The 15740-nt window shown below is 45.2% G+C and overlaps 1 protein-coding gene across 1 annotated transcript in view; it reads right to left on the reverse strand.

Annotated features, from left to right (window-relative positions):
• The window catches only part of LOC148835125 (PDZ domain-containing protein 7-like), a 38737-nt gene that overhangs the window by 13629 nt on the left and 9368 nt on the right, over positions 1-15740 (reverse strand). Inside the window, exons 6-12 of the mRNA XM_088917718.1 lie at positions 14532-14592; positions 12832-13338; positions 11375-11563; positions 4470-4642; positions 3564-3655; positions 3052-3143; positions 1784-1855 (exon numbers count right to left, since the gene is read on the reverse strand). Of these exons, the coding sequence (XP_088773844.1) occupies positions 1784-1855; positions 3052-3143; positions 3564-3655; positions 4470-4642; positions 11375-11563; positions 12832-13338; positions 14532-14592 (1186 nt within the window). The remainder of the gene's footprint in view (positions 1-1783; positions 1856-3051; positions 3144-3563; positions 3656-4469; positions 4643-11374; positions 11564-12831; positions 13339-14531; positions 14593-15740) is intronic.

Raw genomic sequence — 15740 nt, forward strand, 5'->3', positions numbered from 1 at the left:
ATTCGGGAGTTTGGGTATCTTTGTAACGCTCACCACATCATCAGCACATTTGCTGATGTAGCTAGTGACTGCTGATGCATACATATCAATATCGGTGTGGGATCCATGGGAGGCTGCATCTTGTAACACACTCCAGCCTGTGCACTCAAAACAGTCCTGAAGCATTGATTCTGCCTCTTTGGTCCATGTTTTTACAGTTATAACTGGAGCCTTGGTGTGTTTGAGAAGTCTTCTGTAGGCTGGGAGTAGGAACAGGGAGATGTGGTCAGATTGTCCAAGAGGGGGATGAGGTACTGCTTTGTAAGCACCGGTACATTAGTATAAACAAGGTCAAGTGTGTTGTTTCCCCTGGTGGGGCAGTCAACGTGTTGGTTGTAGCTAGGCAGAACTGATTTCAGATTTCCCTGATTAAAATCGCCTGCAATAATAAAAACACCATCAGGGTGTGCTGATTCTTGTTTACTAGCTGATGTGTGGTGAGCGTTCTGGCGCACTATGGCTGCCGTCGCATCATCCAGGTGGGACTGCACATTGGTGTTGGTGGAGGGGCGTCCCCATTACCTGTAAAGCGCTCTGAGTGGAGTGTCCAGAAAAGCGCTATATAAGTGTAAGCAATTATTATTATTATCTCTGACCAGTGAGAAGGTGCTCACACGCTGATGCGCCGTGCAGAAGAGAGATTACACTCAAACACAGCAAGGCTCTAACATTGCACGAGCAATACAAACACTTCTCAGGTTTCACAGCCAACTCCTCCTGACGAGGTTTGAATTACTGCTCTGCGATGAGCACAATGGACAACCGGAAGAGTGATAGAGCCTGCAGGCCGGTGTGTGGAGGTTAAACAATGCAGGCCAGGCGCGTTCCATTTTGCCGATTCCCATTCAAGACTCTGCAACAGAGCAGCGACTCCTTACTCACACAAAAGAACGGACTTACTGGGGTATTTCTCTTTCAGGAGGCCATCCCAAGATTATTTTGCCAGCTCATTGAAAAACAAAGCGCACTCCTGTGACCTGGGTTGGGGCAGAAACTGGTGACCTTCGGGGCGGAAGCAGCAAAGTCTCAAATATCTGCCTTTCGTTTCAATATTCCTTGCAAAGAATGTTTTTTTACATTTGATTTGTACATGTAGTGAGCTTGCTGGCGGCGCCTGAGGTCCAGTGTATCACGGCGACAATGAAAAGAAAAGGAACTGAATCACTGTGTGAGGTGAAACACAATAAAAGCAGATTGTGGTGGAGGCTGTAGGATATTCGTGGCCAAGCACAGGTAATATTACGGAGGAGCAGTGGTTATCATTGCTGCCTCACAACACGGGGGCTCTGAGTTCAATTCCAGAGCTGGGGTGCTACCTGTGTGGAGTTTGAATTTTCTCCCTTTTTTAGCCTGGGTTTCCTCCTGCAGCCTAAAAACTTCCGGGTAGGTTAACTGGCTTCTGGGAAAACTGGCCCTGGCGTGAGTGTGTGTGTGTTTGTGTCTGTCTGCCCTGTGATGCACAGGCATCCTGTCCAGGGTATAAGACACACCCGAAGAAGGCTCCACAGCCGAAACGTTGCGTCTCTTCTCTTTTCAGCATGGGATAAACCTTTACTTGTTCCTTTGCAGCCTACTCATGCTGACGCAGCTAACTACAAGTACTTGATCTTCTTCATGTCACAAGGGGTACAGGACTCTCATACTGGGGGTGATTACATTAAGAATGACAGTGACAGATGACACAAGCAGAATTGTTCACACGGCTGAGGGGCTTATTGTAGCGACAGTTGTGGGACGTACTGACCTGGGATGGGGGTAATGAGGTGTCTCCGGGGTGCCAGTCCATCCCGCGGGGAGCGGAGAGCTGGAGACCTCACTAGGGAACAGGGGCAGAATGTCTGTTCAGTACAGCAGCAGAGCATTCAAGATTCTGCAGTTCTGGCTCCTTCAATAGTACACAACTCTTGCTCTCACACAACACACAATCTAGAGCTCGAGAAAACCATGTGTTCTTTATCACTCTCACCAGGCCTTAAAATAAGTCTGGTTGCAATACATAGCATTCAAACAATATTCCTGCATTCTGCTTCTTCTGTACAATTCTGTAAAAATGTGGGTTATACAGTGCGACTTGCAGGATTCTCACTGTGTTGGCAGCTGTTGTTGTTGCCGTGCTGAAACAAGCCCCCAGCCTGTTCCTAGAGGGTAGTCACAAGTGGTCTGGGTCTGGGTTAATCACAGCTGCGTCTCATCAGTCGGAGTCTACCGAACCCTGAAAGTCCAGACGTCTTAACATTCCCACATTCCCTGAGCACATCCCTCACCTCCATCACCACATCATGGCACAGTGGCACCAGGGTTAAAACCTGTCAGCCCATGACTGCATGTGAAAAGCTGATTTGTGCAGAACCAGCTCCGAAGTGGATCTTCTTACTACTCAGCTGGGTTCAGTTTTAACCTACTGAAGTGGTTCTCCTAAGGTGGTTAGGATCTTTGTTCAAAACATCCACAACTCTTTGTGTAAACCTATTAACATTCCTCAACTTCCTATACTTGCCTTCAGCTTTGCACTTGTGTGCTCTGGTTTTGCTGAGACAAGTCCTTGATGAACCTGAAGCAGTTTGAGTTACCTCTGCAACTTATTTTCTAAATAAGTATAAGTAAATTTATTACTCATTACTTATCAGAATGGAAAAATATCAGTGGTACATTGAGCGGAAGAAGGCTATTTCACACTACCCCAGAAAAGTAAATTCTTTTTTTGTGTGTTTGATTTTGTGTACTTCAATCAAGTATTCACAAACTATTATTGTTTCAGGTGGAATCGGTTGAGTTCCTTTTACCTCCTTGTCCTTTCAATGTTACAGAAACACTTTTCAAATTCTGCACACGATCTGTTCAGTGGATTTCTAATATAGCTCAAATTATATATAAAGCATACAGTATTGTGCACTGTGAGTTTTCTGCCAATTTCAAAGTCATTTTAACAGCATAATTTCATTACTTATACTTTAAAAACAGTATTTTGTGTTTTACAGTAAGTTGCTTTGAGTATCTCGCATTCTATCTTACCAGATCGGCTCTTTAAAATGTCATAGGCTTCCAGTTCGAAAGGCATGACTATGCTGTCAAACCTGCCCAGGTCCGTAGGGGGAATCAGTGTTCTGTCTCAAAAAGAACAAGAGTGTGATGGATATATAGTACATTGGATACCACATAATACTGCTTGTAGTGCACTCCCCCCTACATTTTCATGCATATATTTCCAGGGGTGAAATTGTTGGCCCTGTCTCACATGAGGAAAACAATAATGCTGGTGTCATATGGGTTTTCAGTTCTGTCTAGCTAAGCCTCTTCTTGGAGAGACTCTTGCAAGTTGTTTAAAACACTTGTGATGTAGAGAATTACCCCTGTGTTTTGAGTTCACTACATGATAGTGTACTTCTCTAGTCAGTGCACTCCTTGATACTCCCTAGTCCTTCCTTTGGGTACCAGCAGAATCCCTATTTGGATGCTACTGTTTTCCTCTCACTAATGCTCCCCATCTGGGTAATCTGCCCATTTCTCCAACACTTCCCTCCCACCTGATCTCCCGGAGCAGCAGCAATTTCTCAGGCCGGTCCAGAATAGCCAGCAGGGGGCGTACTAGGTCCTCAACCACGTGGTCCGACACAAACTGAGAGACGCACAAAGAGGAGATAGCAAACCAGTCAGCACTTCAGGCACAAGATAAAAATCCTCTCTTCAGTATGAAGATGCAATGTCACTCTCATTGTCCACTGGAAAACATGACTGAGTGGTTACATTTAGGAGAGACAGCTTGGTTCCTTGGTTATAAAAAAGCACACTCAATAAAATTACTGAACACATTGGCATATCTGATGAGATTTATGGAACTCCGTAGGAAGCATACATTGAATTAAACAAAAGGTGCAACCAATCCTCTTTACAAACTTTATTAAATAGGATTTCTGCAAAATCCAGTGTGCAAGGGTCCAAAACTTTATTTGTACCTACTGTACCTTTCTTGTTAATTAAAACCCACAGTAAAGTCCTGCTCTGAAGGAGATGCAGTTCCACAGCCACAAGGTACATGCAGAATGGGAATGCTTCCAGACACTACACCTGTGCTACAGAGGACACTTCTTATATATTGAGCCCAGTCAGAACAGCACAGTTTACACAATCCACATCTATAACTGTTTGTCAAAATTGTCTTCAGAAACTGAGGGGCATGCTTCCTAACTCAGCAGTGGTGAGTTTACAGCATAATGGAAGGGGGTAAAAATCACATTACTGCATTACTACCCCCACCCTGCATGAGACATTTACAGTACCACCACTGAACTGAAGCAATTCTCAGACTGTATCAGGTGAGTTAGAAAACCAGTTCTATTGCAGTTTTAATATTCCCCTTCAACTGCAATCATCTGACCCACTAACTCGGGTGCTGGGTGCTGGGTGCTGGGTGCTGGGTGCTGGGTGCTCACCCTCTGGCAGTGCCTCATGATTGCAGTGACCTCGTCTTCGTTCAGCAGCTTCTTGGCCATATCTTCTACTAGGGCCAGCGCCTCGGAGTGGGGCAGGGGGGTCTGCTCACGCAGGGTGGCCACAGACTCCTTCGGGGAGCTGAACAGGCTGAAGAGCCGCCCGCGCTCCTTATCTGGGAGACAAGCAAAGAGGCATGAGGGGCTGCCTTACAAGAAGCAGGGCAAGGAGAGGCATGAGAAAGCCTGGCTTCCATTCCATTCCAGGTGTTGTTGGCAGAGATACAGTAGAAATGAAAATCTGAACAGGTTTAAGGAAAGACACAGGATGGGTTGAACAGATTTAAAAGATGAAGCTCAAACTGTAAACCAGGCTTAAGAGAACAACATAATGTACAGTGGGTATAGAAAGTCACCACCCCCTTTCAAACCTTTTGTTGCACGACACTGAAAATAAAAAGCAATTTAATTAGGCTTGTTCCATTTTTATTTACACACAGAAACCCACATTAGACAAGTGAAAAAAAATTCTAAATCATTCTGAAAATTAATTAATATTACAACAGTAAAATACCTTATTTGGAAAAGCAAACACTCCCCTTACAATTGCATTTGTAAACTTACTCAGGTCAATCACCTTATAGATCACACAACAAACTAATTGGCTCCCACCTGTGATCAATTGTGGTGATTTTGATTAGTTCAGAATAAAAGCAGCTGTTTCTAGAGGATTCCACTCTGCATTTCAAAGCAAAGAATCTACTATGGGTGGAAAGGTGCTTTTGAAAGAACTTTGAGATAAAGCACAAGTCAGGAGATGGGTATAAAAAGATTTCAAAGGCTTTAAGTATTCCATGGAGCACAATCAAGACCACCATTAAGAAGTGGAAGGCATATGGCACCACCCAGACCTTGTCTAGATCAGGCCGTCCCTCCAAACCTGATGATTGAGCAAGAAGGAGACTGATCAGAGAGGCTCCCAAGAAGCTGATGGCAACTTTGACCGAGCTACAGGTCTTTATGGCAAAGACTGGTCATTGTGTGCATGTGACAACATCACAAGCGCTTCACAAGTCTGGACTGTATGGGAGGGTGGCAAGAAAAGAGCCACATCAAGTCTCATTTATGTTTTGCTAAAAAGCAATTTAAAGATTCTGTGGCCAAGTGGCAAAAGGTGCTGTGGTCAGATGAGACCAAAATCAAACGTTTTGGTCAGAATGCTTAACAGTACATCTGGCAAAAACCCAATACATCTTACCATCCAAAGAACACCATTCCTACAGTAAAACACAGTGGTGGCAGCATCCTGTTGTGGGGGTGTTTCTCTTCAGCTGGGACTGGGGCACTTGTCAGGATAGAAGGGAAGATGGCTGGTATAAAATACAGGCAAATTCTTGAAGCAAACCTGCAGCCCTCAGCCAGGAAGTTGAAAATAGGAAGATGGTTCACACCTTTCAACATGGCAATGACCCAAAGCACACCGCCACAGCAACCATACAGTGGCTGAAGGACAGGTGAATGTCCTTGAGTGGCCTATTTGTCTTCTTTTTGAGCTTTAGAGCAATACAAGGTGAACATCTTGAAAGGGGGGGGTGACTTTCTATATGCACTATGTATGCCACAGCAGCTGCTGAACTGGGGACCACCAGCCACAGGGCCACAGACAGGAGATGCTGCACTGAGGACCACCAGCTGCAGGCCCACAGACAGGAGTCCCCACACTGAGGACCACCAGCCACAGGCCCCCAGAAGGGAGCCCCAGCACTCAAGACCACCCAGTGCAGGCCCACAGACAGGAACCCCTGTACTGAGAACCACCCAGTGCAGGCCCACAGAAAGGAGCTCCCACAGCCACAGGACCATACAAAGTAGCCCCTGCACTGGAGACCACCAGCCTCAGACCCCCAGAGAGGAGCTCCCGCAGCCTCAGACCCCCAGAGAGGAGCCCCTGCACTGGAGACCACCGGCCTCAGACCCCCAGAGAGGAGCCCCTGCAGCCGCAGGCCCACACACAGTAGCCCCAGTACTGGAGACTGGCAGCCTCAAGCTCACAGAGAGAAGCTTCTGTAGCCATAGGCCCACATACAATAACCCTGACACTGGAGACCAGTGGCCTCAGGCCATGCAGGATTTCCCCTGCCTAGGGCCTGTAAAATGTTTGTGGCCTATGAAGGAGGGAAACACTAACAAAAAACGAGCTGAAACAACATGCTTGCGATTGACCCTACAATAGGTGCTCCAAATCAATACTCATACACTATCTAGTGGCTGTTCTAGAAACTAGAAGTATCAAAAGTGATGGTCGCTTGACTTGCTCCATCAATCAAGGGCTTTAGCATTAGAATAGTGCAGCGGCCGCACCTGTCGCTTTAGCGGCTGCACCTCCCCTTAGCTATGCGCCCGCAAGGCAGGCTGGGAGCAGCGGCCATGGGGCTGGACTTGAGTGTGTTGACCGGAGATTGACCTGGCAGTGTAAATAGTGTAGACAGTTTATGAGGAGCCATTGTAAATAGTTGTCAGTTTGCTGCTTTGTCCTTGTAACCCACCATAACTTGAAGTACCCCTCCTTAATCCTTACCCTGTGTGTGTGTAAGTCTTTGGAGAGTTTCAATCTGTCTCTATCAAAGTTCTATAGATTGAAGTAAAAAAACACTATTACCAACCAATTAGGTGGTGTGAGCTTCATTTGTGGGTGAATCTCTCACTCATTAATATAGTTTAACCTGCATCATATCAATGAATATAATTCAATTGGTGTTTACTTTTCTTTTAACCCAATTTAGAATAAAAGTGGTTAGGGCCTACAAACACCAAAATCCAGGCCTGGGTGCAGGTCTGCGGAAAGAAGCTGTTCATGGGTAACACGGGGGTGCCCTAGCTCTGCTTCAATTCCTTTAAGTAATAAGGAGTAACAAGATGAAAATGTGTGGCTCAAAAGCAATGAAACCAACTAAATCTGGGGTTCTTAAACTGGGAATCACACGATAGGCAAGAGGGACAGAATCAACCAAAACACACACTAGGGAGGTAAATGGGACACGTGCAGAGTCAGGGTGGTTACACATCAAAGGACAATAACAGAGGTAAACAATTAACTATTGGATACACCTGCTGTTTACATTAGCAGGGTGACTTAGTGGTCACTCTGTGAACCCACAGACGATCCCCGGCTACAGCTCCCAGCCTGCTCTGCGGTGCTCCCGGCAAGGGTACTACATTAACTCCTATTGGGTGGGCCGTGATTGCATTTATATTTGTACCACTTTTTTCTTTTGCGCAAGGTAGTCGTGATTAGCCTAGCAATGGAGTGTACGGCTTTACACAGACAAGTGATGGAGAGGATGCACAACCGCCATGTGTGGCTAAGTGTTGGCTTAGGAAAACCACAAGCCCTCCAAACTACTACGCTATTTGCAGACCAAACACTCGAGTTGGTAGTATAAACCCATTCCAAGTTTTTTTTGAATGAAAGATACAGCAGCTAAGTGGCCAACAATCTACTTTCTAAAATGCCCCCACTGTGAACCAGCAGGCACTTCAGGCGTCTTTTGTTATAGCTAACTAGATTGCCAAAACTGGGAGGTGAGACTTTTTTCTTACCCTGCGGTAAGGAAATGGTTTCACTCATGTGTAGGAAAAGTATTACAGAACATCTAGCATTGATTCTAGTGACAAATGAGACCGTGTCCAACCACATAGGGCGTACAGTAGGGCAAGAGACGTGGAAGAGCAGATGATGACGAAGATAAAATCTAGTGTGTATTTTTCTGTACAACTTGACGAGACCGCCGATGTCTCCGGAGATTAATGAGGAGTTTTTGTTCTGTCGTCCTCTTCCCGAGTGTGCCACTTTTCATTTTGCTGGACACATATGGATGTGAGCATGAAATGACTGGCTCACACAGTGGGCTGGTCACGAAAGTACAGGCCGCTTCTCCGTTCGCTCTGTGGACACATTGTATGATTCATAGACAAGCCTTCACAGCTAAGAACATGGCCCCCGAACTCAAGCAAGTAATGGACTGTAAATTCCATCAAGGCCAGTGCAACAAGCCCCCGGAAGGGAAGGGAGTGTAAACATTGTAAACATTGTCTAACATGTTTGGTCCTTGTGTTGAGCAAATGATATAGATTAGGCATTGTTTTCTTTGAGTAAAGATGCTAAACAAATAAAAATTATTATTGTAACACATACTGACGACAGTAGAGGTGTTACGAGCTGGCTTACCAGCGTGGTGACGTCACCGCCCTTCCCTGTGAATAGCAGGGACCACAGCCATCTGGCTGAAGGGAGATCTCCCTTTAGCTCAACTGGCTGGGTCCCTGTTGAGTGACACCAGAGACCTGAGTTCAAGTCCCCAGCAATGGGGGCCAACCTGAGGTGGCAGCAGCGAGAGCGCATACCCACGTTAACCCAAGAGGGCTACGTTATTATTGGGATTAAGTGAGTAGGCTTATAATTTATACAAAATAATAATAATTGCTTACACTTATATAGCACTTTTCTGGACACTCCACTCACAGCACTTTACAGGTAATGGGGACTCCCCTCCACCACCACCAATGTGCAGCCCCACCTGGATGACACAACGGCAGCCATAGTGCGCCAGAACACTCACCACACATCAGCTATCAGTGGAAAGGAGAACAGTGTGATGAAGCCAGTTCATAGATGGGGATTAGTAGGAGGCCATGATTGGTAAGGGCCAATGGGAAATTTGGCCAGTAGGGTTACACCCCTACTCTTTCCGAGAAACGCCCTGGGAGTTTTAATGACCACAGAGAGTCAGGACCTCGGTTTTATATCTCATCCAAAGGACGGTGCCTGTTTACAGTATAGTGTTCCCATCACTATACTGGAGCTTTAGGACCCACATGGAGTGCAGGGTGAGCGCCCCCTGCTGATCCCACTAACACCTCTTCTAGCAGCAACCTTGGTTTTTCCCAGGAGGTCTCTCATCTAGGTACTGACCAGGTTCACACCTGCTGAGCTTCAGTGGGTTGCCAGTTGTGAGTTGCAGAGTCATATGGCTGCTGGCGTTTTTAATTCTGTATGTGTGGAAGAGGGGGGGGTGGTCACAGAATATGTTTAACCCCAAAAATGGGTTGCACTCTCAAAAAGGTTAAGAACCCCTGAACTAGATACATCGCTCCTTCTTTTACAGCAGTTTCCTGACTGTGTAATTTCTCAGCTGAAACTGAGAATATCCCATATCTGGTCAGCTCTTACAACCTAAGAAGTTCTTTGCTCTTTTTAAAGATGCTGAGTTATTTCCTCATTGAGTTTTATTCTTATTCTCTGAGCGCTGAGAGCTGAAACCAGGACAGGACATTTCATGGCAGAGCACAGCCTTGTGAACAACACCTACTTTGTTGTTCAATAAACCTAGGTGGGCTGTTATCCATAACGTTTGTATGACTAACAACACTTATAACACTTACCACACTTGAGTGACTGAATTATACCTTGTTTCAGGTACAGGGATCTCACACTTGTTCTGGAACTTGTGTAGTCAGATTGGAACCCATACAGTGACCCAGACTGAATTCATTGCTTAAAGCTTCATTTACAGCACACAAGGCTGTTTTCCTTGTGTTAAAAGTCAATACTTTATATACCTTGATATTTCTTGAAAATTCTGTTCCTGGGTAAGATATACACACACACACACATTTAATTCAGGAAGAAGATAAAACCAGGAATTTTACAGTATAACTGAGAAAAAAATATTAAACAAGGTATTTCTTATTTTACTGGCATGTTTTGGGGTTTCATAAAATCTATTAAAATATTAAGGGGTTCAGGAATTCATGGTTTTACATTCTCACTGTAACATGCAAGTGCACAGAGGTGAGAATGTGTACAAGGGGAACTCAAGGGCCGGCATTCAAGAGAAACTGGAGTCACAGAAAGAGGGGAAAACCAGTCTACCGAGAGCGCAGAACTACACACTCGCACTGCAACACAACCGAACAACACGAAACAGTTACCCTTCTTCAGGCTCTTAACCACAAACTTTTGAACTGCACTGACTGGAACAAAAGCAAAACAAATAACACATCAGCAAACATTCTGTTCACTGGTACAGGTACATATACTACATGTACTGGTGCAGGTACATATACTAGTCAGCAAAATAAACTGCTCACTGAATAATTCCAACAAATTCACCAGGGTAAAATTAGGAAAACAACCATTTAAGTTGCGTGGATAATTAGATGGAGCAGACTTGATAGGTAAATTCTTTATGCTGTTTACCATTTGTCAGGGCTGATCTACAAGAGCTCTACTCTGAAAGTCACAAGCTAGTAACACGTGTGCACACTGCTGGAAGCAATACCAGGTGTATTTCTAAAGCATATACTGTATGACACTTTAGGTTACAGTCACCGTCTTATAGGACTCTGTCCCTTTCCTCTCCTACAGCCTGGACAAGCAGGTGTCTGTTCACTGGTCTCTGAGCCCTAGATGCCTCATGCCAGCTCATCCCACAGCTGCTCAGTGAGGCCGAGTCCAGCCAACAGGGCATCAACAGCTGTGCAAACTGCAAATACTATAGAAGCAGCAAATGAAACTGAAAACATTTAGATACTGTTCAAGAACAAGCACACATCTGCCAAATGATGTTTAATGGAGACAAGTGCAAATGAGCTAGAAGAGGCTACTTATGAAAGACTGAGGTATTGACACATGTAGATCTAACATGGGGAAGAAATAAAAAAGGTAAACAATTGTTAGGATATACAAATGCTATATACTGTATATATATTCTGACAGGTAGAAATTCTACTTAAAGCCAGACTCTGACAGTCCCCCAGTGAGCAAGTCTCCAGTGAAGCTATGCTCTGGCCCTGAAAGCTCGTGGAGGCCGTGTGCCACTGGGTGGTCTGGGGGCTAAGACTCTCACCTCTGTCCGACTCGGAGCGAGCTGGAGATTTGGAGCGGCTCCGCCCCTCCCCTGCCCCTCCCTCCTTCTTGTCCCGGGAGGCATCCCTCTTGCGGCCGCTCTTGAACAGCAGGCTGACGAAGGTCTTGGAGCGCTGCAGGCCGGTCCCCTCCCCGCCCGGCTTCACCTTCTTCTTCTTCTTCTTGTCCTCTAAAGGAGACGGCGAGCGGCTCAGCACAACTATTAGAATGTGTGTCTCCGGGTTTTCTCTGTATGGCCAACTGGTATGAATGCTAGCTCCAACACCTACTTGCCTGAGAGGGTCTGTGACACTGATCAGCACATCAGACACCTCCCGTGCCCATCTGTGTGTGAGCACAGAGTGGACTGACCTCCCCCTGGCCCTGAATGTGTGACTTGTACAGCACTCATTACCTTTCTTATGTCATGCTCTGACAGCTCAGAGAGAACTGCCAGAATTATAAACACTTCAACCACCGCATGATCATGGTCTCCACCCATTCTTACAGCTGTAGTTTAGTGTGTAGTGAGTAGTGTAGTCATTATTGAACAAATTGATAGCATAGATCAGGGGTGGCCATCCCAGGTTCAAGTCAGTCACATACCAGCAGGCCTAATACAGTAGGTCACTCTTAAATCGCCAATATTTAAACACATAGAACACAACAGAACAGCTGCTGAGTTTTAGGAATGGACATGTGGTTGTTGAGAGTTACAGAGTGTTGGTATTTTACTTTAAAAATGGTCTCTGAATTACTTAATTGATCAAATCCTGAGAATACAGCCCACCTAATCAAAGGGCTCCTTTAATTTTGTGGAAACCTTTGCTCTGAGACAGTTCTGAGCCTAGCTGTACTCTAAAACCAGGATGTGGCACTGTTAAATCAGCTCTTCTATGGTTTACCTGGTTGTGGTAATTATGTTATAATCCTGGTCAGATGCACTGAAAATGGCGAGGAGCTCCACTCTAAGGATGCTGTTTGGCCAATCTAAACTAAACTGTTTTGGAGTAACTTGCATGATTTTGCCTACAGTTTATCTGGCGGTAATGGCGCATTTCAACAGCAAACGCCGCACAATCCCAGAGTAACTGCAGGTGAAATAATGAAGCTGCCTCTTTAAGTCAGCTGAGCTGTCGCGTGAATTCAGTTCAATTTAATGTATTTTTATATAGCGCCTTTCACAACAAGGTTGCCCAAAGGCCCTTAACAAAGCAAGTAACCATACATGTTCTGAATACAGAACTGAAAATACCAGAAGACAACAGGAGGAGAGGAACCAAAATCTCCTTAGTAAGGAGAAAAAAAAACCTCTAGGGGTCCAAGGTCAACTGGCTGCCCAACCCCTTTGGACATGCTAACATTATACAATTAAAAGAAGGAAAGAATGAAAAAGGTTTTTTTGTGAATGGGCACCAAGACAAAGAACAGACGCGTCAGGAGACATGACAGCCTCACCCAGCACTGTGACGTGGCTCTGGGACCTCCGGATGGGGCGGCGGGGCCTGCTGAGTGCCAGCAGCACAGCCGTTTTCGGAGATTCCAGCTGCTCATCAGCCAGGTCCCCCGTGGACAAAGTCCGGTCCCGGGACAGGACCTCGTCTGCGCCCTCGTTCCGGATGGCCGTGTCCCTCAGCAGCACAGTGGCCCCCAGGGTTCGGCTGGTCTCCGTGGCGACGAGCTTCCCCGGCCTCGCCAGGGCCTCGGGCTCCAGGGCGCTGTTGGGCGGCAGCTGCAGGTCAGTCTGAATGGCCATCTCTGTGCGCTCGGAGCAGCCGGGCCGCCGGGAGTCCTCGGTGGAGATGCACACGTCCACCATCTCCGAGCCGAACTGCGGGAGGCTGGAGGGAAACATGACCTGGGAGAGGCCGCTCAGGGAGCTTAGGGGAGTGCCGGACGAGAAGGAGGAGGCAGAGGAGTTGGTGTCCGAGCCCTGGGAAGAGGACTGCAGGGGCCCGCTGGCCACTAGGAGAGGAAACGCACACATCATCAAACGAGCATTCCCTAATCATGTCCGCCCTCAAGTGGAAACACTCTTCTTGAAGACGAACAATACGTAACAATACGTGGCGAGCACTAAAACCATGTGTCCTGCCAAACTAAGACAAGCAGCTTTGACACAGAAACACCAAGCATGAAGCCGAGCGTCTAGTACAGACTGACCTTGTGGGTCACACGTGGCCAGGTGCAGCTTGTGCACTAGACTTGTGTTCATACGTTGGTGTGTAAAAGCACGGTTGGTAACAGGGGCTGCTTATTTTAATGTGACCCTGCACTGTCTGTAAAAATTCTTAACAGACTTCTGCTAGTGAGAGGCACAAATCTGAAGAACAAATACTGCATAAGATGCATTTAGCCGGTGTTCTGTCTACCAAGCAGCTCAGTGAAGCTGCATTTTAAAAGATCTGGGTTAAACAATTCAGAAAACACCTTCCTAACAATTAGAATTCATATTCAGCAATCCCACATTCACTCTGGAACATGTCTTCATGTTTGTGAAGAGAGGAAGGTTATCATTTGTGTGAAGTCAGGACTATCATGAGTTCTAGATGACATGAGTTAGTAATGCTACAGTACATGCAGTGGAAGGTAAGACTTGTCACATGGCTGGTGAATTACTTTCTGTGCAATCAGTGCTGTTTGCCTATAAAAAACCCTGTTGTACTGATGTAGGCCATGTAGTACTCACTATGCTCAAAGCATTTCCGAATTATTAGAAAATGTGATGGCGGCCTATTCCATTGATGAAATTAAAAGAAATGGCTGAATTTCAGATCACAACATTTATTTATTTTTTAATTACTAATTGCCATTATTCAAGGCCCTTAAATATGACAGTGGTATGGCTATAGGGGGTCAATTCTGTAATTGCTTTAAAAGAATGATAGGAGAGACCAGACAGAAAAATCAAGGGATACTGTAGATCAGTGGTGTTCCTGTTCTTGTTTTTTTATTCCAGAATGAGTGATCAACTAAACAATTAACAATTATCTTCCAGTAACATACACATAGGACTTTTCTTGCGGACTTAAGGAACATTCACTTCATTAAAGGTACAGATTTGTATGCAAATACTGTACGTGGAGCCTGCTTGTCAGTACTAGAGTTAGAAGGTCTGTCCACGGTCCACAGCAAGCAAAGCAATTGAAGACACTCACACTTATTGAGCCAGCTGTATTCTGCCACCATCTCCTTGTAAGCAGGATACCTCCCAGCTTCCTGGAAGACAGGGGTAGGACAGACGTCTGTGAGACAGCGTGAGGCCCAGCAGAAGGAGCTTTATTGCACTCCAAAACTAGATACAGTACATTTCACAGCACAGCCTGTTTCCGATCCACACTGCCCCTCACATGTCATTAAACAGTTCCTATTAGAAGCTGTTAAACTATCTTCTCTGACAAATTGATAATCACATAAAGAAACAGAGACTGCTCAAATGTATAAACAGTAAATTCTACACTGCGTGGCACGTTACCATGTATTTACAAGTTCATGCAGCTGGCAAAAACAGCTGTATGGCATACAATTGCTCTTTTTTGCAGTTTTTCTTCAGCATTTAGTTGTATTCAGACTTATTTACTGGCAACTAATGTCAGCTACAGTATTGTCTAATTTTGGTCTTGATCTTAATCCTGTCAGCTGGGTTACTGATTTTATTACAGACAGAACTCAGAGGGTGAGAGTCAACAATGCGTTGTCTAACAAGCAGTAGTCTTCCACTGGTTCACCCCTATGATGTTGTATTGTCTCCCTTACTCTTTGTTCTGTATAAAAATGGTAGTTTTCACCACTCGGTCCGCATAATTAAGTTACATACAACTCTGTTACTGTTCTTTTCTGCAAGCAGATGAGTGGGGCCATTAGCCAGTTGTAGATGCTTTTGCCACTTGGCGCTAACAAAACTATTAGAAGTTGAATGTCTCTTAGATCAGATGGCAATTCCATTCACGAGAAACCCCACTCAAACCTGCATCAGGGGTGAACCAGTGGAGATTGTAGATAAATGTAAGGATTTGGGGACTGTTCTGGACTGCAAGTTAAATTTTGAGGTAAATATTGATATTATTTTCAAATAAGAGCAACAGCACCTATTTCTCTTAAGGAAACTTAAACATTTTAAAATTGATTTCCTTTTATTGAATCTGCTTTAACTTTTACCCTGATTGGCTGATTTTAGGAATCTGAATTTGAGCAGTAAGAACAAACTGGGGAGTGTTGTCAAACTATGTCAGAAAGTCATTAGTGGTGATCTTTCAGCCCTATCCCACATCTATCAGTTATGAGTTTTTCCTTTCACACCTTTTGTTTAATGAAGTCCAATTATTACCCTTATAATGCAGATACAGACTTCTCCAATTAAACAAGAA

Source organism: Atractosteus spatula, chromosome 5 (genome assembly GCF_055471065.1).
Source record: "Atractosteus spatula isolate fAtrSpa1 chromosome 5, fAtrSpa1.hap1, whole genome shotgun sequence".
Taxonomy (NCBI): Eukaryota; Metazoa; Chordata; class Actinopteri; order Semionotiformes; family Lepisosteidae; genus Atractosteus; species Atractosteus spatula.